Consider the following 27,815-nt stretch of genomic DNA (forward strand, 5'->3'; position numbering starts at 1 on the left):
TGGGGTGGAATAAAAAGTAGTGAGAGAGGGAGGTTTGAGACACAAAGGGTTTTGAGAAAAGAAGCGGACCTTTTTTTATTTTTGTTTCAGAGAAAAAAGAGCCAAGCCAAAAAAAAAAAAAAAAAGTGAGGGAAAAGTTGCGCGCTATTTTTTCCCCAGATGGTGGAGGTTCCAAACCCCCGCTAGTTTCTTTTATTTGTGTCGGACATGTAAACCACCGCTATTTAATGAAATTTGCGGGGGTTGTAACTGACCCCCGCTATTAAACCGCCGCAATTTAAGCATTTTTTTGTAGTGTCTGTCGAGCCTCTCCCAAATTGTGTTAGGAGGATCTCTATTATCACTCCAGGTGAAATTAGATCCACAATAACCTGCATCCTTCATACCACAATCATCTAGACAAGATAGGAAGTCAAGACTGTCTTCAATCCTATAAGGTCTACCCCCTTGTTTTTCTTCACTACAAGAGATAACATTGAAATCGCCTACCACGCCCCAAGGGCCAACAATCCTTCCAGCCTGATCTCTCAAATTTTCCCAAAGTTCTTCTCTTAGGACCTCATCACATTTGGCATATACAATAGTTAAACAAACTGGGTTGGGTAATTGAGGGTTAGAGATTTGAATTAAAACTTGTTGTTCTTTATCCTCAAGAATGTTGACCACATAGTCTGAATCCCAAAAAATCCAGATCTTGTTGTTGCAGTTGTTGAAACAGTTTTGAAATCCATATTTCCTCTTGTATCTTTCAATCTTCCTTGAATTAACCAAAGGTTCTTGAAGTATAACTAAAGGGATTCTGTATTGTTGAATAAGTAGCTTGAGTCTTTCACTAGCACCTTGAGAGTTCACCCCTCTAATATTCCATGAAATTCTACTAATCATGTTGATACTTGATAGCATGCAGGTCTCCAAACCCAAAATTAAGCAATAAATCTCTAGATTAAGTGTCAGGTTGTTACATCCTCCTTGTCATCTTTCTAAGTACTCTTAGAGAGAAATTTTATATTAATAACTGAAAAAACAACTTAAATTTTAATTTTATTGAACTTTGTAATTGTTGTTTATTGATACTTTATAATAGTTGAAGAGTATTTAAAAAAAAAAAAAAAACGGAAGCATTTAACCAACGAGCATCAATGATTTATTGGTTGATAGTACCCTACCATGGTTCAAAGAGTTGTTTTTGGGTTGTCATCAATTAGTTGAATAACCAATGGATTGTTATCGAAAAATTCTGGCAGTGTTGGTCTATAATAATTTTCGGCAGACCTCTTTATGTAGTTTTGTTAGAAATCCTCGATTATAGACTGCACCCCATCGATTTCTTTTCTAATAAAAACGTGTATTTGCAGTAGGGGACGTCCATGAAAGCTTATAAGCATGCGCGACGTGACTAGAGCAAGTGTTAATAGAAAGTTCCAAGGTACATAGTGATGCATCGGATTGAAATGCTAATAAACAAAAGAAAAAAATTGAAAACTTCATTATCGATGTGGTATCCTTGTAATTATCTACGTGGCTTTCACATAATTTTTTCCGTCCAATAAATGATTTTTCCTCGGGGATCACCGGGTAGGATATCTCACTTATAATGTTTTTAACATCAGATTAACCGCCAAATAAGTCCTTCCTACATGACAGTCATAACTATGAAACACTTACTAAGATGATGAGATTTGTTCGTCGTAATTTATTCTTACTATGGAAATTATCATGACAGTTTTGATTCGTTTATTTGACCATTCTTATCGGTCGTGTATGATCGTGTTTTAGTAGCAGCACCTGATGTTCACAATCCATCAAAATTAATAAGATTAATCGAACAAATTTAACTAGTTTTTTTTAGTATAACCATTAGGTTATTTGGTATTCGGAGCTCACCGACCTAATTCTATGAATCCAAAGTTTTGCCGTCTAGAATCCATTAAGGAGAAAACACTCCCTATCAAAAATTATTCTTTTAACTCTCAACTCTTTACCTCTGATTTTTTATTTATTTTTTTAAAATATGATGGAAAAAAATCATTTTAAAAAGATATAGGACAAATAATATCAGAAGTAAGTACCTATACTTTCCAGTTTCCTCCACCTCAATTTTTAGTAAAAGTTTCATTTAGTTCTTTTTCATCAGACAGAGGTAGAAGCCGATATGCGAGTTAGACCGATCCCAATAGCTTTAGTAATCTATGTTTATATTAAACGAATCACTAACATATACAAAAATTTAATGCAAAATCTAGTTATTAAACCTAATATTGCTATCCCAAAATTTAGAACACATAAAATTATAATCTTGACTACGCCTCTATTTTCCATACTCTGTCCTGCCATTCACCCAACACCGAATTGCTTATCATTAGAAACGGCAATAATTTATATTGACAGCTGTAAAATTTAGAATGTTATTATAGAAATAATAGAACAAACTTATAGGAGTACTATCAGAGAAGGAAAAGAATCTGAGTAATAATTAGATACAAAAACAGATGGAAAAGAAAGTTTTTGGTCTCCAATTTAGAATATTATACAAATAATAATCAAACAATCATATAATGAAAAGAAAAAGAATCCGAATAATACAATATAAAAAAGAAGTAGCAGCTTTTGGTCTCCACTTAGAAAATCTTTTAGTCTATATCTTCCATAGCTTAAATATTAAGCAAGATTTGAATGTTATGACATGTTATAACAATGGTCTCTTCGGTCACCATAATATAATCAGCTTTGGTCAATTACACACCATTTGAGTTGGTCTTTTTCAACGTGGCTATACCTATATTAAAACCCAAGTTCCTCTACCTTATTCAATACCTATAAATATCAAATAAATTCCAACCCAAATAATCAAATTGCTTTATAGAGTTCTAACTTCAGCACGAGAAATCAATTTGTGTACTTGATTTTTTCGCTACAATTAATTTTATAGAAATGGCTAAAGTTAACATTGTCAAGGCTTTTGTGCTTGCCATCATTGTTGCTGCCGTTGCTGCCTCCGCACAGGAAGTTGGAATGCCACCCGCCATCGCCAGATGCTGGAGCGGGTTTCTCTTTGCCAGTTTGTGGTGCTTTGATTGGAATCTCTCTGCTCTTCTCCATTTTTGCTTTCTTCATGCACTGATTATACTGATCACCCTTTCCATATAAATTTTACTGCTTATATATGATCATTGGATTGTACTCATGTAATTTATTACGAATTTGTTATGGTTGTTGAGCTTAAAATACGGAGTACTCTTTCCATCATTAAGATCGATGTTCTAATAATTTCGATTAGTTCCATTCTTATGATTTATCTGACTGAGGTGACTGATGAGGAGGCAATATCAAAGTTGAATATATATTATCAGTTTGCCCCTAGAAGTTTAGTCCAAATGTTATATGTTCCTCCAGAATTTGGACAATAAACATTTCTTTTAATAGCATATAAGTTGAATTTTTTGTAAGAGTATCTGGACCTTCACAACAATGTTGCTCTAAGTATGTACAATCTTATCGCTCCATCAACTATTTTTGTTTGGATATCAAAACGACCTAAACAGGTAACAATAACAACAACAACTACTACAACATGCCCGGTGTAATCCCACAAGTATTGTCTAGGGAGCGTAGGATATATGTACGCATACCTTACCTCTACCTTTACCGGGGACTTAAACAGGTAATATTATAAAATTGTATCCTAATATTTGACGTGTAGTAAATCAATAATATATTGTATGAAACCTTGATTAGAACTAAGGTAATCATTGAAAAATAATAAACATAACTTTGAAAATTAAATGAATAATTTTGATGCATAATAATTTTAAAGAGAATATTTGTTTCTAGGGGTGTTACCTTTCTAACAAGGAATGCAATAAATAGCAAGAAAAATAAATTATAGGTTTAGATTGTGAGGACATGGAAATGGTTCTCAAACTTGACCAAACTGTATTTATTAACAAATGTACTTACAAATTTAGAAGCTGCTGAAGCATTGAACTGATAAGATAGTGTTAGAATATGTCCCAAAAGGATTTATCGAAATTGTTCCATTCAAACTGGGATTCGATAATTGTCCCATTTCAATTGGGATTCGACTGGCTTGTCCCATTCCAACTGGGATTTTGAACATCTTCAACCCCTGTTTAAAGGAGATTTTTGGCCAGAACATCAAGAAAAAAAGAACAACTATCAAGACTACACACAAGACTATATTCCACACTTAGGTTAGAGAGAGTTTTCATTGAGAGATTGTAATATTTCGTTTCCTTTTATCTCGTTGTGCTTCGACACCCTGTTGAGATCATTTTGTACTCCTCACCTTATAGTTGATTTCTCTGCGCTTCGCACCTCGTGGTTTTTCCCGTCTGGGATTTCCCCGTAAATCTTGTGTTCATTACGTTTATGGCTTTCTTGCATTATTGTTCTTGTGTTGGTGCATCCTAATCGGTTCCGCTGCATCACTCGTTTAATTCTTAACAAGTGGCATCATTGCATTCAAGATCCAGGATGTCTACTATAACCAAGTTTGATATCGAGAAGTTCGACAGCAAGATAAGCTTTAGTATCTGGAAAGTTCAGATGCAAGCCGTTCTCACCCAGAACGGATTAAAGAAGACTCTTCTTGAGAAATCAAGGAAACCCAAGTCTATGACAGATGATCAATGGGAGGAATTGGATGAAGAGGCGCTTTCAAAAATCCAACTATGTCTATCTAAAACGGTTCTTCGCGAGGTTATTCATGAGACTACTGCTGCAGGCCTCTGGTTGAAGTTAGAGTCTCTTTACATGACGAAAAGTCTCGCAAATAAAATTTGTCTAAAGGAACAGTTATACACATTCTCTATGGCTAAAGGTACCCCCATTCAAAATCATCTTGATGAGTTCAACTTTGTTATTCTTGACCTAGAAAATTTAGATGTTAAGGTCAAAGATGAGGATAAAGCAATATTGTTGGTGGTCTCCCTACCCTCTACGTATAAGCACTTTAAAGGAATCATGTTATATGGTGGTAATGAAATACTTAGTTATGAGGATGTCAAATCTAATTTGTTGTCCAAAGAAAAATTTGATTTTGAAGTGCGCTCTAAAGACAAAGGACAAGGTTTGTCTGTTAGAGGAACATCCCATAATAAAGGGAGTAATAGAAAGAATTTTAGGTCCAAGTCTAGAGGCCGTAAATTCAACAATGATAAATTCTGCAAATACTGCAAGAAGACAAACCACGTAGTTGGTGATTGTCATAAATTGAAGAATAAACTAGAGAGAAGAAAATAACAAAATGCTACAGAAAACCGCTGAAGCAAGAGTTGTTGAAAGTGATTCCGAAGGTGATGCTTTGATGGTTATCTCTGTTGATAAGAAAAACTCTTCTGAATGGGTTTTTGATTCTGGATGTACATATCACATGTGTCCTCATAAGGATTGGTTTTCAACATATGAGAAAGCTTGTGGTGTTGTCCTAATGGGGAATGATACCTCATGCAACGTTGTTGGGATTGGTATTCTAAAAATTAGGACCCATGATGGTGTTATCAGGACCTTGACCAACGTTCGTCATGTTCCTGACTTGAAACGTAACCTTATTTCTCTGGGTACTCTTGAATCTCTTGAATGTAACTTGTTATATCCTGTATTTTGTACATTCGGATATTTCAAGATAATTGCGATAAGTTAAGGGCAAGGTTATATTTTTTATCTTGTTTGACACACAAGTTGTTTATGAAAATTATTGATGTGGAAATATTAAGAAAGGCTAGGGGTAAAAAGGGGAAATTCACAAGGTTGCCATGGAAATATTAAGGAAAATTTGGGGTTAAAAGTTGATTTTGGAAAACTTATAATTCTTGAAAATAAAGGCCATGTGGCCGTCCAAGATGGTATGGGCCTTGGCCCACATGGATGAATTATATATGTGAATTTAGATGACTAATTCATCACATTTCTCATCTTTATCACTTAAGAAAATTCAAGAAACTTGGAGAACAAAAAAAAAAAAAAAAAAAAAAAAAATGCCATTCGGCCAAGGTATTAGCCGAACAAGGCACAAGAAAAATTGATCAAAAAATTATTTTCTTTTAGCAAAACAACCAATTGGAAGGTCCCTAGCAAAGTGAAGTAGTCATTGGAGCAAGTAAAACATCTATTCTTGCAAGCTACAAATCCTAGCCAAGTGAGAAGATAAGTGGGAAAAGGTAAGGTTTAATCTTCTTTTTATATGTTATGGATGATTTGTGTATGTTGTAGTATGTAAAAGTGGAGGAAATTCATGAAAATATGGATGTTATGTGTGGCCGTATATATGTAGTGTGTGGCCGTGTAGGTATGGTGTGGTGTGGAAGAGAATGAATCAAATTTTCTTAGTATTTTGGTTGTTGTTGTAATGGAATCTATGATGAAAATGAAAGTTTAATGATTCTAGTTGAAGTTGTAAGTGTTGGAGAGTTGTTTAGAAGCTAATGTGATGTTAAAACCATTTCTTGTATTTATGGAAAATAATGTTGCTAGCATGCGAATTGTTGGTATAGTTCATGAATTTGAAAGAAGGAAATGTGTTGTTGTTGTTCTTGTTGCATTTGGAAGGTTTCGCGTGGAATGGAGTTTTGGTTGGATCGTTTTGAATATTGTACGGATTGTTTGAAATGTTCTTGAATTTTATTTAAATGACTTTGGATTAGTATTTGAGTATGCGAGCATTGGTGTTGGTTTGATTGTATGTAGTTGAAGTGAATGTAAACGGAATGTCGTTGAATTATGTTAAAGCAGGTTACTAATGTTAGAATGCGTTTTAAATTGATTGTTGGTATTGTTGGAATAATTGTTGGTATTGTTGTTGATAATTTGGCCAAGTTGAATTCTTGGATTTGTTGTTGATGATTTGGCCGAGTTGGATTCTCGGGGTTAGTTGTATTTACAGGGGAAATGCTGTCGAAATTTCTGCAAATAAAGTGTTGGTTGAAGATTGAACTTCTAAGTATCTATAGCTAATGTTTGGTATACACTAATATTGTTGTAGATCTTGCGAAGCCAAAGACTTAAGTTCGGATTAGCGTAGGAAGCGGGCAAGGTATGTAAGGCTTACCCTTTCTTTCTTTTGGCATGATCCTTATGAAACTAACAGACGACGTATATATATGATTCCAAAGAAACTCCTATTGTCACGACCCAACCCCGTAGGCCGTGACTAGTGCCCGATATGGGCACTCAATCACATTCTAGTATATAGCAGAAGCCGACAAGGCTTTAGTTCCAATTTAGATAATCTCCAGAAAAATTTCGGCAGAGTTTCCTTTGTTTTACGGACTATCCCATATACCCTGCACGCAGAAAATACCAACGAAGGCCACACAAGGCCAACAAAACAACATTTAAATATATGCGGACCGGCCGCCGCGGCGAATGGAATCGCCCGAACACAACATAAGCACACAACTGTACAGAAAGATGGCTCTGAATAAAAGAGCGCTCCAAAAATAGCAGAAGGAGATCCTAAGCGGACGGATCAGCAAACCTGTCGTCGGTACCTGCACGGCATGAAAACGCAACCCCCGAGGAAAGGGGGTCAGTACGAAATATGTACTGAATATGCAAAGCCTGAATTACAGAAACAAGATCATAACCGGTACAGAACGTACAGAAAGTAAGCAAAAAATCCAAAGTATCAAACACATATTTTCAAAACATGCAGAGTGTGTACGGAAACATATGTCATATCAAATCCGGCCCCTGCCAAGGGACTCGGCAGACAGAACGTGGCCACCCTCCCGACGCTGGTGCCACAACATAGAAGAATCAGAATAGGGGCAAAACCCCGTAACATAATATGTCATATCAGATGGCCATAGTAAATCATATCAGAACAAACGTACATGGCACAGCATACTCCACAAACCCATGTACGCGTATACCTGCCCCCTCACATCGAGGCACGGCGAACAATGCAGGGGATTACGCTTGACAACATATCCTGGCCCGGGCTCAGTGTGGGAAACATTGGGACATCCACGAATGGAGTAGTGAGAGACTAATGCAATTTAAAAAATATCATAAATGGTTTCAAAGACTCGATGAAGCGTATCAAAGCCAAACAAATCCAATGGAGTCGGACGGGATCATAATAAATGCATTTCGGATATCATAATAAATTACAGAAGTATAACTTTCCCGAAGTCATTCCGGTGTCAAAATAATTTATAAGATTTAGTAGAATATTTAAAACAATATTCGTTAGGCGATTAGTAGGGTAATCAAAACATTTCTTTCAAAAATCGCTTAAAACGGAAGCTTTAGTACATTAAGGGCAAAACCGAGAATAGTGGGCCCGCCTCGGGACAAATAAGGCGGCGGGCTCAAATTATGCCCTCTAAGCTTATGGTATCACCTAAAAAGGTTATACAGACATTCTATGACTTTCTGAATAATTTAGAGCAAAATTGCATAAGTTCAGAAGAAGCGTATCAAAATGGTTCAATTCTACTGAAGGAAAAACTGAAATTTTGTCTTGCGGATACCGAGGGCCAAGAGGTCCTTCGAGGCCCGGATCCGACCCTAACACACTAAGGGCATGCCAAGGGAAGAATTGGGGTTGCTTTACATACCTTTCACGCTCCTTAAGCCTTTCCAAACTCACTTCCCGTTTCGTCGAAAAACTGCAATTGGTCAAGTTTACCAATTGTAAGCTATGAATACCAAAGTTCTAACTTAATGCATATTTGGCTACCGAAATTTCGGCAGCACTTCCCCTATACATATAGCACCCCGAGAATTCAACTCGGCTATAATTCATCAACAACAACCCAAACGACAACATCAATATCAACAATGAACATTAAAAACACAAATATCCTTCAACTAGTCATTTTTCTCACAAGTTGACATAATCTTCAATTCAACCCAAACTTTCGAACTAACATCATGATTTCACATCCATTATCACTCAAGATCATCACAATATAGATTTAGAGACATTTCATTTCATTTTCCTTAAGATATACACTCGATATACATAATATACAACTTTCCGCCAAAATCATAACTTATGCAAAACATCAAATCTTTGGCATACAATTTCATAACATGTTTCCAACTCCCAAATTCATCAATGATCATCACTATTAGCAACCAAACAACTTCATTTCTTTAATGTCGGAAAATCATACTAAAACGACATAAGTGTTTGCATTCCAATTCGATACAAACTTATATCATTCTAACTTCATTTACATTACAAGAATCTCAATAACACAACTAACATACTAAACAAACTTAATCCATTCCATTCCATACAAACCTATACCACACGGCCAAGTATCAACTCACCCACTTCAACTCAATTCATTTCACTTTCACTTCCGATATACATTTCACCACAATCACAACTAGGATATAACATAAATTCAACACATTATTGATATATAAGGCACATATGCACACGGCTAAACACCATATTCCAAACCCACATCACAAACTTCCATTTCTTCATACAATCAACACATTTCTACATACTACAACACAAACAAAGCTTCATAACACAATAAAAAGGTAGAAATTCTTACCTTTTCCTCAAGTCTTCTTCACTTGGAAATATGATCACTTTGGTGATTCTAATGCTCCCCACTCCAATCCAACTATACCAAGTTACAAAGGAACCTTGACTTAGTAGGAATTTAACAAGAAATGAATTTTTAGAACAAGATTTTTGATACCCAAATTTTCTCCACAAACCGAGACCTCTTCTTTCTCTCCTCTTCTATTTTTTTTTTTGTTCTTGTTTGTTCTAGTTGATCCTTATCATTAGTCTTCAATTATATAAGTATTGAAGTGCTTGGTCACATGACCAAGCACATGACCACTAATTGGGTTTGGGCCAAGGCCATCATGGCCGGCCACCCTTAACTCTTTGGGCCTCATTTTCAATTCAATTTTTGAGCCCAATAACTTATGGGTCGTATTTTGTAATTCCCGAAACTAATTTCCGAAATTCCACGTTTTGCCCTTAGCCTTATTCGACACTTCCACATTAATATTCTTTCATACACAACTCCTATATCAAATAAAAATTAATTATGACCTTATTTCTTACAAGTCAAGATTATTTCCAAATTTTTCCAACGTGTGAAAACACGGGATATAACACCTATTCTTAGAGCCACTAGGATGGCTAATATTTTTGATTTCTATGAGCTATTTCATATGGTTTTGATACATCTCTATGATTCCGAAGCTCTATTTGATATGTTTCCGAATTTGCCTATGATTACGCTCGGTATGGTTGAGCTTATTGTACGGTTGAGCAATGAGTAAAGCATAAAGAGTTCATGTCCCTTAAAGGGTTCTGTAAGTATTAATGTCTCTAACTTTTGTATACAGTCTTGGATTGCTTTGAAAACGTTCGTAGAGGTTCTGTGGTAAAAATGTCCGTAACTTTCTTATACTAACTCGGATTGACCCGAAACGTGTTTGTGATCCTTCAAGTGTCGTCTTGAGTACTTATTCATCGAGTCTTAAAATTTGTTTTATGTGCATATAGTTTCTCACTACTCTGCTCGTGCATGCCTCAATGCATCTTTCACTGCGTCCCGGGCCAGGGTATGTTCTCGTGCGTACTCCATTGCATTGTTCACCGCGTCCCTCACTAGAGGGCCGGGGCATGTTATATGTATATATATGATATGATGACATGATGATATGATGACGGGGCGGCGGCCAGGATGACATATGATGATTCTATTCACCGCGTCCCTCACTAGAGGGCCGGGGCACGTTTATGCATATATGATACATGATATTAACATACATGATTTTATTCACCGCGTCCCTCACTAGAGGGCCGGAGCACGTTATATGTATATACGATATATGATGATGACATACATGATTTTTACCGCGTCCCTCACTAGGGGGCCGGGGCACGTTATATGTATATATGACATGATGATGACATGCATGATTTTCATTTCAAAAGGCAAGTGTATTGATGTTTTTAACAGTCAGATGTGTTCTGGTGAGTTCTATTTTAGTTATTATCCTCTATATTGTACTTCATGCCTTACATACTCAGTACATATTCCGTACTGACCCCCTCTTCTTCGGGGGCTGCGTTTCATGCCCGCAGGTACAGACGCTCACGTGAGTGACCCGACAGTTTAGGCCATCCATCCTGCTGCTTTGAAGTGCTCCCTTGTTCCGGAGCCTACACTTTTGGTACAGACTCTTCTATTGTACATACATACATATGACTATTTCTGGGTACGGCGGGGCCCTGTCCCGCCATATGATGTTGTTGTTACTTTTAGAGGCCTGTAAACATGTATGTGGGTCTTGGGTCGCTATTGTTCAGTTATATCGGTGTGACTTGCGTCTTAAGCGGTTCCATTTGATGTGAAAGCCTTATCGGCTTGTGTGTACATGTGTGTATATATATATGTGTGTGTGTGTGTGTGTGTGTGTTTGGGCGATGTGTTTTACGACAGCCTTGCCGGCTTCTGTTTGATACATTTGTTTATACGCGACCGCTTGAGACGACGTTTGACCTTTTTATCTGGATAAACCATTGTTATGCCGATTCTGGTAAATGAGTGTGTACGGGTGTCCAGCTCGGGCACTAGTCACGGCCCACGGGGTTGGGTCGTGACATAACTATTCAGCTGAAGGTGGAATTTCAAAAGGTGCTCTGGTCTTGATGAAAGGAACAAGACGTGGGACTCTCTATTACCTGCAAGGTTCAATTGTGACGGGGTCTGTAGCATTTTCTACTTCATTATCCGACGATGATCTCACCTGTTTATGTCATATGCGTCTAGGCCATATGAGTGAGAAAGGTATGACCATTATGAGCAAAACAGGTCTTCTTGGTAAAACTGGTGCGGGTAAACTTGAGTTTTGTGATCATTGCGTTTTTGGAAAACAAAAGAGAGTTAGTTTCTCCATAGCAAAACACCATACACAGGGCATTCTTGATCATATTCATTCAGATTTATGAGGTCCCTCCAAAGTTCCTTCCCTTGGAAGAAAACGCTACATGTTAACTCTGATTGATGATTTTTCTCGTAAGGTCTGGGTTTATTTCCTAAGACAGAAAAGTGAAGCGTTTCCCTATTTCAAGAAATTCAAAGCCCTTGTTGAGAACTAGACTGGCCGAAAAATTAAGAAGCTCAGGACTAATAATGGTTTGGAGTTCTGTAGCAATGAGTTTCATGAGTTCTGCACTATTTATGGTATTGCTAGACATAAGACTCTCGTTCATAAGCCCCAGCAGAATGGAGTTGCAGAACGTATAAACAGAACATTACTAGAGGGAGCCCGTTGTATGCTCTCAAATGATGGTTTATGGCACCGCCGTGATTTCTGGGCCTAAGCCATTTCTATGGCTTGTTACCTCATCAATTTGTGTCCACATTCATCTATTGACTTTAAAATTCCCGAAGAAGTTTGGTCTGGTAATCCAGTTGACTACTCTATTCTTAGAGTTTTTGGATGCACTATTTTTGCTCATGTTAAGGATGGGAAGCTAGCCCCCATGGCTATTAAGTGCATGGTTCTTGGTTATGCTTCTGAGTCTAAAAGATATCGTTTGTGGTGTCCTAGCTCTAAGAAAATTATTCAAAGTCGGGATGTAACTTTTAATGGGGCCGTTATGTTATCTTCTAGGAAAGAGTCTGTTGTTTCCTCTACGGGTAATGATGATATGAAAGATGCCAGTGAAAAGGTGGAGGTAGAAGTGAGCCATGAAGCTCTTGAAGTTGGCCCTGTTTCTTCTACAGTTCCTCAGGCTAGCAAGGAGACTCCTGTTGATGAGCCAAGTACTAGTACCACACGTCCCGTCGAGCCACAGGTGGATGATGATCATGTTATTGCTCGTGATAGACCGAGACAAGTTATAAAGAAGCCCGCTCGATATGCTGACACTGATGATGATGAGCTTATTGCTTATGCTCTTGCAGTTGCACAAGAAATTCCCGAAGGAGTTGATCCTTCTACTTACTCTGAGGCAATTTCTTGTTCTAATTCCTCAAATTTGTTAGTGGCTATGCAAGAAGAGATGAAAAGCTTGCACAAAAATAATACATGGGAGTTATGTGAGCTGCTCAAATGTCGTTGTGCATTGACTGCAAAATGGATCTACAAACTAAAAGATGGTATTCCCGGGTACTACAAGAAAAATGCCCATTAGCGAAAGGAAAACTGGTCCTTAAAAGTGTAATTCTGGTCCCAAAAGGGCAATAGCGACCAGAAAAATATGGTCGCCACCCGTCGCAATAGCCTCCGCCCCTAAAGATCTATAGCGACGAGATTTAAAAACTAGTCCAAAGAGTTTTGGCGACGTGAACATTTCTGGTCCCTAAAACACCTTTAGGGATTATTAATTCGGTCCCTAAGCACAGATCAACTGGTCCCTTATATTTTAGTAGCTAGTTTTCACTAGTCCTAAAAAGCCTTTTAAGATTAAAAATCTGGTCCTTAAAGTGTCTTTTCTAGTCATGTATTATTTGAAATTATACAATTATCAACACAGATAATCATATATATACATCATTTAAATTATCAAAAAATTCATGCTGTCATAAACAAATATGCTTTTACAAATCTGAATTTGGTAACTGTTATTAAAAAAAATGATTAACATCCCACTTGTAGTGGTTTAACCACAAGGCACATGTCACAGTATTGTTTACACAACCTCTAAGCAAAATAAAATATTTTCTCCTAAGAAAATGACAACCAATTTCTCAACTTGTATGAAGTCTTCAAAATTCCCATCTTGACTTGTCCTTGAAACTCTTCTAACCCCTGTAAAAATACAAAAAGTAAAATCTCTTTAGTAAATTATAAAGAACGGATTGTATCTAAAAGATACATATTAGAGAGGAAAATCTGGATGATGTATCTTTCTTCTCCTCCAAAGAATGCCATTTTCATAGATAGTCCAATTACACATTTCAAGATTACAGGGAAAAAGTAAAGTTGTTAACCTTATAACCAAACTATTTTGAGAGCTAGATATCGAGCAAATTACATAAATAAGAGCTGAAAACAAAGAGCATTACACAATCTAATGAACCTCTTATTCTTCATGTACATAAATAAAAGCTAAAAACAAAGAGCATTACACAATCTAATGAAACCTCCATTTATTCTTCATGTATGTCTCCACTCGAATAAAAATAATTGTTGTCTATAGCTAACATCATCTTTAAGCTAAGAACTGCAATGGAGATGCTCCTTGAGAAGCATTTATTTGAAAATATCAAAGTAATCATGAAGTCACAACAGAGCAAAAAGGAAAAACTCATAAAGGAGTTGGTAAAAGAAACTAAAAATAAATATAGCCTTGGGGGAAAAATATATATGGAAAGAAACGATAAAATGAGACGTCTATGAAAAATTGAAAGAGATGGCAGTTCAACAGAGAAGCTGGAATAATAGGTCGTCCATACGTTAAAACTAAAGTAAGATGATAAAGAAAAGAGAAGTTACCGTGGCCTCTAGTTTGTGTTGTTCATAGGCAACATATACTTCTTCAATATACTCCCCAAAACTTGCACTGCACCAGTATCTTCTTGTCAAACATGAGGGGAAAAAACCTATGCTTACTGGGATGAAGAAGAAAAAAAAAAAGAGTTAAGTTTATCTGAACGAGTTTAGACATTGTAAACACTTGTGCTTACTCGGATAAAGAATAAAAAAACAAGAGTTAAGTTGAGTATTATCCTAACAAAGAGACGAATCAAACTTCTTATTCATGATTGTTTTAGAATTATGAAGGTTTATACTAGTACTAGGGGGGCAATGGCTAGCACGGGCAAAATATATTGACTTTAGAAATTCCATTTCCCTTTTGGGAGGGGTGTAGAGCTGCTGTTAAATGATAGTATAGGATATCAATCAGGACTAATGAATTTGTATCCCCGTATTCACATCACTTATTTGATGATGAAGTGGTTCCTACTGTAGATACACGTACATCACCATTGGAGCACATACACTACATTACACAGCTTGGCAGCAATACAAATGATTTTCTGCTATGTGAAGACTGAAGCACAACCTCTCCATATGCAATGAAAAAATTGTATGTGAAGTGTGAAGCCAACTGTTTGCATCATTTATCAGGGCAATACTTTGAAAACTCCTCTGCACCCTTTCAAAACTGGACGATATCCAGTTGACCCACTGAATATGACTGCAATGGCCTCTAGAATTTAAACTTAAATTTCGATACGAAGCGCTTATCTCCAGCAACAACAATGTCAGTCGCAAAATTCATCATCATAATCCTACAAGTCAAATTCACAAACAGAAAATACCTCATGTGTGTGTGTGTGTGTATATATATATATATATATATATATATATATTACATGAGCAAAAAAGGTTCTAACTATAGTCTCTTAGTTGAGGAAATAACCAATCTAGACGAAAACAAGTTATGTGGAAGAACTCCCAAATTCCAATCAAAACTAACAATGGTTAGGGTAGAGTAGAAACTCATAAATCAAAAGAAAACTCCTCAAATGAGAAATAATATAGAATTTTTTTACCCGAAACGACATAAGTAGAGAGACAAACTGGAACCACCGCCGCCATAGCCTTTGTAAAAATGAAAATTAAGGATGATGTAAAACATTGTAGAGGAAGGTCGAAAGGGAGAGGGAAAGTGAAACAATTGATGTGGTGACAGTTCATTTCTACTTTGCTAGGGTTGAAGAACATTTTGCTTAGATCTGCTGTGTAAAGACTGTAATGCCCTCAACTTGGTTTTGTGTTGACATCAAGCAGAAATGTCGAAACAAGCGTTTCTATAGTATTAAAATATGATACTACGGGAAGAACATTAGAATGAGGAGAAATTTCTATGAGTAGGAAATTACCCAGCTGCTGAACCTGTTAAACAGTCTAAAACATGTTTAAAGTGACCCCCGGAGGAGGACAAAAGTAGATAGATGCATAGTAACAGGGCTTATTTTACAGTGGCTAGTTACTATGAAAAGTGCATAAAGTATTATTTTAGAGCCAGGCACTAAGAAAGGGAAATTAAATAAAATTTAAGAAGATGAGTAGTAATTGTACCTTGAAGATGCTAAATCAGATGTAATCTCGTGGGCTGCTATAATAACGGAAATGATAGGCTAAAATTAATATCAAGTGTTATCTCGTGGGCTGCTATAAATCAGTGTTTTATTGACAAATACTACAATGACAGAAATGATAGGCTGCTATAATAGCAAGAAGGTCAGATTTAAGATAGAATCAACAATAGGAAGAAACAAATTGCAACTGAACTTAAACATGAGCAATACACTATGTAGCAATAACTTGACTAGATAATTAAGAGAAAGAATAAGAACCCTATATTTAGAAATGAATGAAACTAATATCAAGCTACACAGGTGCTATATCTGTTGAAGATAGTGAACCAACCTAGAATTCCTAACATAAGAAATATGAGGCTGATAGAAAGAACAAACATAGCATAACAATCTAAAACTAATTTTGTGCAGGCTTTGACTTTTCATTATTTGTGATCACAAGCCTGAACCTCGTATTTAATATAGAAACTTTACAAGAAAGATTCAAGAAACCTACATATTAAATCAGCCCAGCATAATATTAATAGTTTCGTAACTCTTCATAAAGAGAGTGTGTGTGTGTGTATATATGCTTTATTCCAAACTTTAAAAATACTTAAGGTTCCAAAATTAAAATCACAAGTTACCTATTGAGCATTATAGTTCAGACCTTAATACTTAAAAGCTAAATAACTAACTAGAGCGAGAGCTATTTTCTACTAAAAATAGTGAGATAAATAGTTATCTAACCAATAACGCAAGGCAAGTGAGCTCTTTACACTTGCTACTAATTATGATGACAGCTTAGAGGATAAAATAGATCAAAAATTACACTTGTGTGAACACGTTCAACTTTCTCTGTCAGGTCTCGCTGCAAAAGAAGTAAATCTCTTAGGGCTCGTTTGGTTGGGGATCAAGTTATCCAGGGATAACTAATCCCGGGATTAGTTATCCCGTGGTTTTATCCCAACCAAACGCGGGATAAAATAGTACTATTTTTTTATCCCAGGACTATTTTTGCTTATCCATCGTACCAAACGACCCCTTAAGGCTACATAAGTTAAAGTCAACTACTAAACGTACAGTGAGAAATTACCTGAACTCTGCAAATTCCACTCAGATTTTCCATACACACCAGCTCCAGCGATAGACACAATAGTTTCCTGGTCATAAATTTTGCGCTTTGGGACAACAAAATTCAAAAACATAGTAGAAAATCATTTATTTGGAGGCATTATTACCAGTTATGATTACAAAATGACATGGAGGGTTGTTACATCAGATCATCTATCACAGATAACAACACAAAGATTAAAAAGACCAATGCTTAGAAAACTACTTATTGGGTATTTCTTTATGAAAGAGGCATGATTCTTGATAATATGTGAGCTTAAAAATAAGGCATATGAAGTCAAAAGCATGAGGTTAATGTGTATAGCTCCAATATTTTTTCACTGACAATTTTATAGAAGGTTAAACACCACATGAGAAACTCCTAGCATGATTGAAATATTGTTGCAATTTATATTTCATTTAGATGTTTGTCCTAAAGTGTTTAATTAACTTTTTGGAAAGAAAATGTAAATGTGGCATTCTTATTTTAATTTTTTTTTTTTAATAATCCATCTGTTACATAATAGTATTTCAGTCCCTGGTTTGACTTGAATCAACTGATATAGGTGGATGATACCTACAGGGATACCTTATGCGACACATTTTGTAAGTACATAAGCCAACACTTGAATAGACTGCAATCCCAAAGATAATATCTTATACCCAACAAAGTTCAACAAGAATAGGATTTTAAAGTAAAATTGCACCATTAGTATCATCAATTGATGGGTATAAACAAGACCCCATACCAAAAAAAATAGACCTGACAATTCTCAAATTTCCCAAACCATATAAGCTAAATTGTTTTAGCACAAACTTGTCATTCTTGAATTTGTCACCACATAAGTAAGGATAATCTCAGAATTTGAAGATAAATGGAAGGGAAAACATTAACGCTTGTTCAAGTAGTGAAAGAAAGAGTTCATAAACATACCTACGAAACCAAGAGAGCTGCAAAAATAAATACCCTAAATCAGAAGAACTAGGTAAAGCATTCATCTGCCGAAAACATTAAGAGAAAATAGCTAAAGAAGCACTGAAAATCGCACACGGCATCCAGCTGCAGCATACACATCGTTCCTTAAACTCTCCTCCTCGACGGTGCCTTAACTGCCGTCGAAGACGATGATGATTCAACATTTATTGATTGCACCTCCTCAATCTCCGATGCCATTTTTTTATAATTGAAATGGAATTTCAGAATCAATATGGAGTTCGTATGAATTTGACTATGAAATTTGAATTCTAGGGTTTTCTAGGAAGGGGAGGGAGAGGGTTGACCCAGTATTTTTTAGGAAACAACAAATCACCAATAGCAAGAGCAAATTGCCAGGGAGATGAACTATTAGGTTTTGGATTTCGCCAAAGTGATGAAGGAAATATTGGAGCGTGAGTTTTTATTTCTATAATTAGGTGCTTATTTTATTATTTTCTGATATTATAAGAGATAAAAATAAGTGGTGCCTTTTTTCCCCCGCTAAAGTATGATTATTAGGGACCGGATATCCATATCTTTAGGGACTAGATATAGGCTCTTCGTTAAATATTGGGGAATTAGGGACCAGGAAAAGTTCTTGTCCCTATACATGTACTTTTAAGGACGAGATTTATAACCCATCGTTAATTGTTGGTCGCAGATAAGCTTTTTTCTTGTAGTGGGGGTTGAAGAAGCAAGATGGAAAGCTCGCTTAGTGGTTTGTGGTTGCCACCAAAAGGAAGGTATTGACTTTAATGAAGTTTTCTCTCCTGTTGTTCGTCATACCACCATTAGAGTGTTACTTGCTATTGTTTCTCTTTTTGACTTGGAGTTGGAGCAACTTGATGTTAAAAAATTCATTTCTTCATGGAAAGTTAGAAGAAGAAATTTATATGAAGCAACCAGAGGATTTTGATGTTCCTGGCAAGGAGCAATTTGTTTGTTGGTTGAAAAGATATCTTTATGGCCTTAAGCAATCTCCAAGACAGTGGTACAAAAGGTTTGATTCCTTTATGATTGGGCAAGACTACACACGTAGTAAGTATGATACTTGAGTGTATTTTCGACAGTTTTCTGGTGGTTCCTTCGTTTACTTGTTATATGTTGATTGCTTCTAAAGACATGTCTTTGATCAACAAGTTAAAATCTCAACTTAATTCTGAGTTTGAGATGCAGGACCTTGGTGCAGCTAAGAAGATTCTAGGTATGGAGATTCACGGGGATCGAAAAGCTGGGAAGCTTTACCTGTCTCAGAGGAAGTATTTTGAGAAAGTCCTCGATAAGTTTAATATGTTTGATTGTAAACCTGTTTCTACTCCGTTTGTTTCTCATTTCAAACTATCTGTTGACTCTTATCCTAAGTCCGAGGAGGACATTGAGAGGATGTATACTATCCCGTATGCTAGTGTTGTTGGTAGCCTTATGTATGCTATGGTTTGCACTAAACCTGATTTAGCTTTTGCTATAAGCATGGTGATCTAGCCGATACATGCATAATCCTTGAAAGGATCATTGGAATTCCGTGAAGTGGATTCTTCATTATGTGAAAGGGTCCGTTGATATTATTTGGTATTTGATAGAGCCGAGGCATCATCTTATGATGTTGTTGGGTTCGTTGATTCTGATTATGGTGGTGATCTCGATCGTAGGAGGTCTATTTATGTTTACATTTTTTCACTGTGCTCTGTTGCTATCTCTTGGAAAGCACAATTACAGTTTATTGCAGCCCTTTCTACTATTGAAGCTGAGTATATCTCTGCAACTGAAGGTGTTAAAGAAGTTACATGGTTACGTGGTCTTCTTATTGTTCTTGGTGTTCAACAGGGTACTACCGTTGTATTTTCTGATAGCGAGAGTGTTATTCATCTTACCAAGGCCGATTCTCATCGCTCGAAGACCAAGCATATTAGCATTAAATACCACTTTATCAGAGATACTATTCCTGCAGGGGAGATTGTGGTAAAGAAAGTTCACACGTTAGAGAATCCCGCAGATATGTTAACCAAGCCGCTTGCTATTACTAAGTTTAAGAATTGCTTAGACTGAGTTGGTGTTCTTAATTCTTAAATTGCCCTTCGGGGCTTTATGGGGTGACGAGTGTTGATGTTGATGTATTTTGGTCTAAGGTGGAGATTGTTAGAATATATCCCAAAAGGGTTTATCGAAATTGTCCCATTCAAACTGGGATTCGATAATTGTCCCATTCCAACTGGGATTCAACTGGCTTGTCCCATTCCAACTGGGATTTTGAACGTTTTCAACCCCTATTTAAAGGAGATTTTTGGCCAGAACATCAAGAAAAAAAGAACAATTATCAAGACTACACACAAGACTATATATTCCACACTTAGGTTAGAGAGAGTTTTCATTGAGCGATTGTAATCTTTCATTTCCGTTGATCTCGTTGTGCTTCAACACCCTATTGAGATCATTTTATACTCCTCACCTTATAGTTGATTTCTCTACGCTTCGCGCCCTGTGGTTTTTCCCGTCTTGGGTTTCCACGTAAATCTTGTGTTCATTACGTTTATTGCTATCTTGCATTATTGTTCTTGTGTTGGTGCATCCTAATCGATTCCGCTGCATCGCTCGTTTAATTCTTAACAGATAGACTGCAACAAATCTTGAGCTGACATTCAAATTGGAAATTAACATCGGATTACACGCCTTACGCTAGGATTTGAGGACATCTATCAGACTCACCGATCTACTAAGGTGAAGTTTAAGAGAAAGACTGGGTGAATTACTGGATTTGCAGTCCTCTGCCACTTGGCCATGTTGCCAAAATGCTGTGAACTCTCACTACATCATATTAATGAATGATCAGGGTTGTCTTCTTGAAAGAGGTGGGTGCCAGTGGAGCAAGGCAAACAAAATGAGCAGTTCTAGTAAGATTTGTAATATGGATACTAACTCTCACTACGCCATACTTAATTGTTGGATATTGGGTCGCGGGTCGCTCCATGTGGGCTGACCCGACCAAGTTAGTAGAGATAAAGAATAAAAGAGGTTATTATGTGAGAAGTTTTATTTTTTAAATCAGATAACTCCCACTAAGGAGAAACTGTATTACGTGGATAGAGGGAGTGGTTTCTTTTCCATAACCTCTGCCTCTTTTTAAAAAGAGCAGAAGAATGCATATGTGAAGATAGGCAAAAATTTATTCTTCTCTCAATCTCCCTAAAATCACACACATAGAAAAGACATTTACTTCGTGGAATACTAACTTCGTTTCCTGGAGAATCGAGGTTGGACTTGTGGCAATTCTTCCGGTGGTAATTACAATAACTTCCGCTGCAGCAAAGAGGTACGCAATCCGTTGTTCTTGCCACAATATTCTTTTCTATCATTAATGAATGATCGAGGTAGTCTGTTTGAAAGAGGTGGGTGCAAGTGGAGCAAGGCGAACTTATAAAATGGTTAAATTTATAATGTTGATCTTATGGAGCGGTAGCAAAAGAGACAACAAATGGATGGAAATATGTCCAAAAGAAATAGCATTTGCGTTAATAGTGATCTTAAGATTTATCTTAAGGAAGGCATTTGCTTTCCTTATATTTTTGCTGAAAGCATCCTGTGAGGGCTATATTCTTGTTTTTGTTCCATTTATTATCACAAAGACGACTTCATTGTCTTTGTTGTCCAAGATTCCTTCTCTTTATTCTTTCATCAAAGGAGTATTATAGGTTTGATGGTTGAACTAGTTATCTTCTCCTCATGTTCCAAGGGTAAATATTACCTTTACTTATATACAATATGATTTGATTCATATTCATAACCACTCCTACCTTTTTAAATCTCCTACTATACAATGAGTATGCTACAAATGCAAGAGAACGTTGGTATTCCTAACAAGTCAAGAAGCAGAGCCCTTGGATTTTTGATTATCCAATTCATGTTCTGCAACAATGATGCAAGAATCGGCCTCCAAAGATGATGCGGATGCACTTCTGTCCTTGAAGATGTCTTTGGGTGAATTAAGCATGTCAACTGTACACTGAACATCAGGTGTTATTCCCACTTGATCGATGTCATGAAGTGCTGGAGACAAATACTTGGCTACTGTAACAAACAGAGCTGATCCGTCGTGCAACTGTGTAACACTCTGCATTAAAGACAATTGGATTTATAAAAGAGGAGATTTATATGCTTATAGTAACCAACCACTACTTGTAGATAAGTTACAAAGCATGTGCTAGAAGTAGCATTTAACAAGACAATGGAGAGAATATTGAGCAAACATAGTACAAGTGTAAAACTCAAAAATGCAAGGTTAAAGGAGAAGCAACTCAAGCTGTTGAATGTTCAATATCTGTAAGATATGGCCTTATTTGGCATGTGCCAATTTACTTGGTCACATATATTTCTTGGAGCCAAAGTTTGGCTCATGTAGAGGAGATTATTTTGGTCATGTCTTCTTTTATATTCACCCAACTTGGAGCCCAAGTTTTGTAGCTATAAAAGGAGATCATTTCTTCTCAATTGAAATACACCAATTTGAGAAGAATTAGTTGAGTTTGTTTTCTTCTTTATAGAGAGTATTTGTAAGAGAGTTCTGTTGGGAAACACTTGTGTGAACCCTTTCTTGGAGTGATCTTGTGAGGTTATTCTTCTTGGGGGTTTTGGGATATTAAAGTATTTAATTACTTTAATTTTGTACTCTTTTTTGTGTTGTGTATTCTCTTTTGTATCCGTTGGTGTTAGTAAATTTGCTCATCTTTTGGTTGTGGATGTGGGTCAAGTTGATCGAACCACATTAACTCTTTTGTCTCCTATTATCTTTGTTATTGTCTTTAATTGACTGCTTTATCTCATTCCACACTATCCTGGACTCCCAATCCTAATAATATCCAACTAGGAGATTAATATAATCATAATTTTGACTGCAATGCGACATGTTATGGAGGCGTCAAATCCATCAGCAAGTTAACCATGTAAGATAATCGACAGGTCAAGATGCAGCATTTGATTTTAAAGAATAATGTGTAGCTTTTATATATAGACTGAAGGGTTAGTATCCATCAAAAATTCCAGCCGAACCTGTATCTTTCCTTTCCCAAAAGTTTTATGCCCGACAAGGATTGCACGGCCATTATCATGGAGTGCCCCCGCCAGAATCTCACTAGCACTTGCACTTCCCTCATTCACCTATCATGAAGGAATCAAAGGCATAAATATCTCTGCAACAACTAAACCCCTCAGCTCAAATGAATTTGTCAAGTAATACTAAATTCAAGAATTTTGCTATTGTATGAGAAGGATGTTTCTTAAACTTACAAGGACAACCAGTGGATCGCGTGTTACGGCATGTCCATTGACCATGCTAATTGGTGCCATATTTCCATCCCTGTCAATAGTGTTCACAAGTGTCTCATCGCCGTCTAGCCATATCTGGGCAACATCTAACCCAGCTGTAACCAGACCTCCCTGCATAATTTTATAAGAAAGATAAGACGGACATTTCAGATGACAAAGGGTGAAAAGATTAAGAGCCCGTTTGGATTGGCTTACAGCTTAAAGCTGTTTGCAGCTTATAAGCTGAAAAAAATAAGTTGGGGTAGTCCAACTTATTTTTTTTGGCTTATAAGCTGTTTTCAGCTTATAAGCTGCTTTAGATAAACTAAGTCAAATGGGTCCAATTATTTTTTTGAGCTTATTTTAAGCATAAAATGACTTTAAGCTGGCCAGCCAAACACTCAAAAAAGCTGAAAACAGCTTATAAGCTAACTTATAAGCCAATCCAAACGGGCTCTAAGTATGAGAGTACACAAGTCAAAGAGAAAGTGTTTTAATGAACTTACAGGATTATTCCGAAGATCTAGTATATATGATTGTACACCCTGATTTTCCATCTCCTCAATTGTATTTTCCATGTCCATAGCAGCAGACTGTTACATTAAAAACATGCAAGTATTTACTCAATATATGCAAAGTAATACGTTTGTCTGTCATTTGAAGATGAAGGCAAGTGAATGATCTATGACTCATGAGATGACAGGTTAACTACCTGAGAAAAGTTTGACAACTTTACATATCCAGTTTTCAAGAGACGACCATCAGGCATTTTATGAGGGATGATGGTACTGGATATTGGGGAAAGCTTAATCACTTCACGAGGTAGTTTAACCTTAAAAAATAGACAATGTTAATAACAATAATTAGGAAGTCGATAAATTTTGAATTTAAATAACAGGAAATAGCTAGGAGCATGTACTTGAGAAAACTTTAACCAAAAAAATAATAAACGATTTTCATTTCTTCTTGCAGACATCATACCTCTCGGTAACCAGATACCCCTGCACCATTACCCTGGTCAAGAGAAGAGCGGAAAAAAGTGATAACTTGGAGTTAGAAAGAGCATTCACTTCCATTGAAAGATATCAAATAGAGAATTTTTCTAAAATATGCCTATCTAGATGAAGCAATTTTTCATTCAAGCTCCAGCATGATCGTAAGTACTATTGCCTGACAAAAGAGGTTGAAAAATTAAGAGAACGGACACATAATATGTAAAAGAATCAGACAGAAAAGGCCATTGTACAGACAAATTCTGATGAGGTGGTTATGGATATAGAAATCAGATTGCTTACATGAAAAATGTTCTGGAAATTGGTATAAAGTTTCAGTTGGCTCAACAAAAAGAAAACAAGCTTACTTTGTGAACTTTGACTGTAACAATTGTACCAGCACGGCCTCTCAGTTTTTGAGCTGCGGTTTCACTGTCAACTCCGTCAAGTCTCTCACCTGAAGAAATCATGCAAAATTCAAGTTCTAATCAGCTTTTTATGTGGTTTATGTTCAAAGGACACGGAGGATGCACTGTTCAAGGATCGTGGTTTTTACTCTCGTTTTTAAAGTGATTTACGACATTGATGCTCACTAAAAAAAGTTCTGGAGTTGCCTTTTAGGGAATAGGTTCATCATCAAGAACATATATATGCAGAGTGCTCCTGAGCATGCATTGTACAAGAACATACACAACTTGATAAGTTTATATCGACTTGTACTAGAAAACAATAAGTGGCGAAGATTGAGAATTCACTCCATCAAATTGAAGTTGGACAAAGAACTGGTAACATGAATTAGCTCATCTTTGAAACCTATAGACATTTGGAAAAGGAGATAATGTAAAGCTATGAGATGACAAACAAACTTGAACACAAGAAAAGGCAACTGAGTTAGGTGTCACTCTGTGAATCGTACTCATATAAGATAAGCACTAATCTCACACTTTGGACTCACAAGGACTATTAAACTTTCGGAAGAAAGCTTATATGCTTTTAAACATGACAACAAGGCTTCTGCATTCTTCTGACCAACTCCATTTAGGAAAACTTTATTACTCCACAGGATGGAAGATCACAAGTTTGAATTCTGTTAGTCAACATCTGTAAGCCAATAGATCATTAGTTTGCCAATTTCTGCTGAAAATAAAAAGATAGTTTGACTAATAAGTACCATTTATCTCAAGCAATTCATCTCCATCATGAATACCAGCACGTGCAGCTGGGCTATTCTCCACACAGGACAAAACAACCTGAAATCAATTGTACATATGATGCAAAGGTTAGTGGCAAGTGTTTCCTGCTTTAGACACGAAGGGTTAAAATAATCATTGCTGAAAATATTTGAACTGGTAGAAACTGGACAGTTAAAAACTGATATTTCCCCTCAAGAAGCATATCTATAGGGAAGCAAGAGATACACAAACAAAATCTATTTATGAATAAGCAAACTATACTTCACAGAAATAAAGTAAAATAGCAAGTTCAATCAATCATTGTTACTAACCAGGTGCCCTGTATTTGGTTCAACACTAATGAAGAGGCCAACGCCTTGTAAATTTCCATCACTTCCTATTCTAAAACTTTGGTACTCCTGTAGGGAAGGTTGTCCATGTCATACAAGAATATCAATATTAGTCATATTAGGAACGTAGCCGATAATTTATATCCAATAAAGATTATGAACTATTACTGTATATGTAATATGCAGTTAATCATAAAAGAAAATTTTTCTTAATGCAAATGGAGTGCCTTAAGAATACTGACCTTAGGACTAATAATGCGCGTATAGGGATCTCCAAGCGTAGATAGCATTCCCCTGACTTTGCTATAGGCAGCATCTTCGGACCTCAATGGGAACATTTCTACCATCGTTTGTTGCAGTTTCAAATCCCAATCTGTGAAGAAAAGAACACTAATTAACTTCCATTTTTCGAGTTTTATCACGATTTGGTATCCCACTTTGAAGAAAAGAAACGAAATTTTTCTTAAAGTTGATAAAAACAAACTTAAAAGGAGGTTTTACCACACACCTCCTCATTCAGTAAATGATTTTACCTTGATGATTGAAAGTTGGATCTACGAATGTCTCTCTAATCAAGCCCCAAGCCTCAACTAAGGTCCTCTGAACTGTATTTACCTACCAAATAAACAATCATTCAATTGTATAATTAAGAAACTATAATCCAGTAAATTTCTACATTGAATTAGAATCAGCAACTAATAATTTTTGGATGGTTGTTACATATTGTTTCACAGCACATCATGTAGTAATATTGTATTGTACTGTGTTGTTTTTAATGAAATACAATATTTGGATAGATTTTTTGTTTCCCGTTGTTACATAATGCCACACATTAGCAATTTGAAGGATAAACCGACAATATTATAAAGAAAAGGAAGATACAAGGTAGAGTTATTATAAAAAAGGTAGGATATATAAAGAATAAAATGGAATTATTAAATAATAAGCTAAGGAAAAACGATAAAATAAAAGGTAACGACATGACCACACCAAATTGGTTGTTACATAAAATTGAATTTTTTGTCGTTACATAACGATGTATTTAATGATACGATACGATGAAATTCAAGTAACAAACACTATAGTTAAAGTAATAATACAATACAATACAATAGGTATAACCATCCAAAGAAGCTGTTATAAAACAACAAGAAATCAAATAGACTAAATTGATTACCTCAGGTGTGTGAGAGACAGGAAATGCTACAGTTAAAGACTCAGCCAAAGCTGGAGAATTACACAACAAGGACAAAGCAGCAGCTAATCCAGTAACTCCTTTCCCTACCCATTTCACCAAATTTTCATTCTCTTCAAGAAAATCCTTCTTCTTGAACTGTGCAATAGCCTCTTTTCTGCCAAGAGCTTGGGGAACAACCCCTCTAAATCTTGGTGTTTTACCATGATTTATGGATGAAAATCTACAAGAAAATAATGGTTTTGAAGTGGGATTTATCAAAGATTTGGAGATTGAGAAGGGGATTGATGATCCAAGATCAAAATTTGAGCAGAAAGTTTCCATCTTTGTGGGAGGGAAAGGAATAACATTTTAGCTTTACTTTTAATAGTGCGTTGGACTTGGGTTCTAAGTGGGGTCTACGTGAATCTATGAGTCTTGTGGTGGTTAAGTTTGTTGCGTAAGCGAGTATCTATTAACCTCACTTGTCCTTACAAGTGGACCAATAGCCCAATGTCAGAAATAGATACTCCATTTTGTTTTTATTTGAGTTAACACTTTTATTTCAAAATTTAAACAATGGGTAATGTCTGATGTCTGATGTCCGATATAATAAGCACTCAATTTTAATTTGCGTTTTATTTTTCTTTTTAGTCTCCTTAAAAATATTATCTTTGTATATTTAGTAAAT

The 27,815-nt window shown here is 36.2% G+C and overlaps 2 protein-coding genes across 7 annotated transcripts; both read right to left on the reverse strand.

Moving 5' to 3' along the window:
* Positions 1–13,518: 13,518 nt before the first annotated feature.
* On the reverse strand, positions 13,519–18,765 carry LOC132634252 (uncharacterized). 6 transcript variants are annotated; one of them, XR_009580103.1, is made up of 5 exons: positions 18,100–18,765; positions 17,149–17,233; positions 16,054–16,090; positions 14,461–14,576; positions 13,519–13,773 (listed from the first exon to the last, which is right to left on the reverse strand). XR_009580103.1 is itself a non-coding variant. In XM_060350537.1 (3 exons), the coding sequence occupies exons 1-3, from the start codon at positions 17,258–17,260 to the stop codon at positions 13,690–13,692; spliced, it is 312 nt and encodes a 103-aa protein (XP_060206520.1). In that variant the 5' UTR covers positions 17,261–18,669; the 3' UTR covers positions 13,519–13,689. The 6 variants fall into 6 exon arrangements, 2 of the variants coding, with proteins under 2 accessions (XP_060206520.1, XP_060206516.1); XR_009580100.1 differs by lacking the exon at positions 16,054–16,090 and having other exon boundaries at positions 18,100–18,733; XR_009580097.1 differs by having other exon boundaries at positions 17,149–18,707.
* Positions 18,766–21,870: 3,105 nt separating this feature from the next.
* LOC132634280 (carboxyl-terminal-processing peptidase 3, chloroplastic) lies at positions 21,871–27,503 on the reverse strand. Its single transcript, XM_060350557.1, has 12 exons — positions 27,128–27,503; positions 26,484–26,565; positions 26,193–26,323; positions 25,933–26,019; positions 25,600–25,678; positions 24,797–24,885; positions 24,418–24,450; positions 24,149–24,268; positions 23,943–24,029; positions 23,419–23,568; positions 23,182–23,289; positions 21,871–22,246 (listed from the first exon to the last, which is right to left on the reverse strand). Exons 1-12 carry the CDS (start codon positions 27,467–27,469, stop codon positions 21,998–22,000), a joined length of 1,557 nt encoding a protein of 518 aa, XP_060206540.1. The 5' UTR covers positions 27,470–27,503; the 3' UTR covers positions 21,871–21,997.
* Positions 27,504–27,815: the final 312 nt, after the last annotated feature.

The sequence above is a fragment of the Lycium barbarum genome, chromosome 1 (assembly GCF_019175385.1).
Source record: "Lycium barbarum isolate Lr01 chromosome 1, ASM1917538v2, whole genome shotgun sequence".
Taxonomy (NCBI): Eukaryota; Viridiplantae; Streptophyta; class Magnoliopsida; order Solanales; family Solanaceae; genus Lycium; species Lycium barbarum.

What these genes read in the sequence shown, in the direction of transcription:
- LOC132634252 (XM_060350533.1), bottom strand. Translation starts at nt 15,696, where the DNA reads ATGTTCTTCAACCCTAGCAAAGTAGAAATGAACTGTCACCACATCAAT. An exon ending in CTCTACTTATGTCGTTTCGG is followed by an intron (nt 14,577 to 15,524) that starts GTAAAAAAATTC and finishes TCTTCATCCCAG; the next exon opens with TAAGCATAGGTTTTTTCCCC. An exon ending in AACACAAACTAGAGGCCACG is followed by an intron (nt 13,774 to 14,460) that starts GTAACTTCTCTT and finishes GTATTTTTACAG; the next exon opens with GGGTTAGAAGAGTTTCAAGG.
- LOC132634280 (XM_060350557.1), bottom strand. Translation starts at nt 27,469, where the DNA reads ATGGAAACTTTCTGCTCAAATTTTGATCTTGGATCATCAATCCCCTTC. An exon ending in CTGTCTCTCACACACCTGAG is followed by an intron (nt 26,566 to 27,127) that starts GTAATCAATTTA and finishes TTTATTTGGTAG; the next exon opens with GTAAATACAGTTCAGAGGAC. An exon ending in TTGGGAAAGGAAAGATACAG is followed by an intron (nt 22,247 to 23,181) that starts GTTCGGCTGGAA and finishes TCTTTAATGCAG; the next exon opens with AGTGTTACACAGTTGCACGA.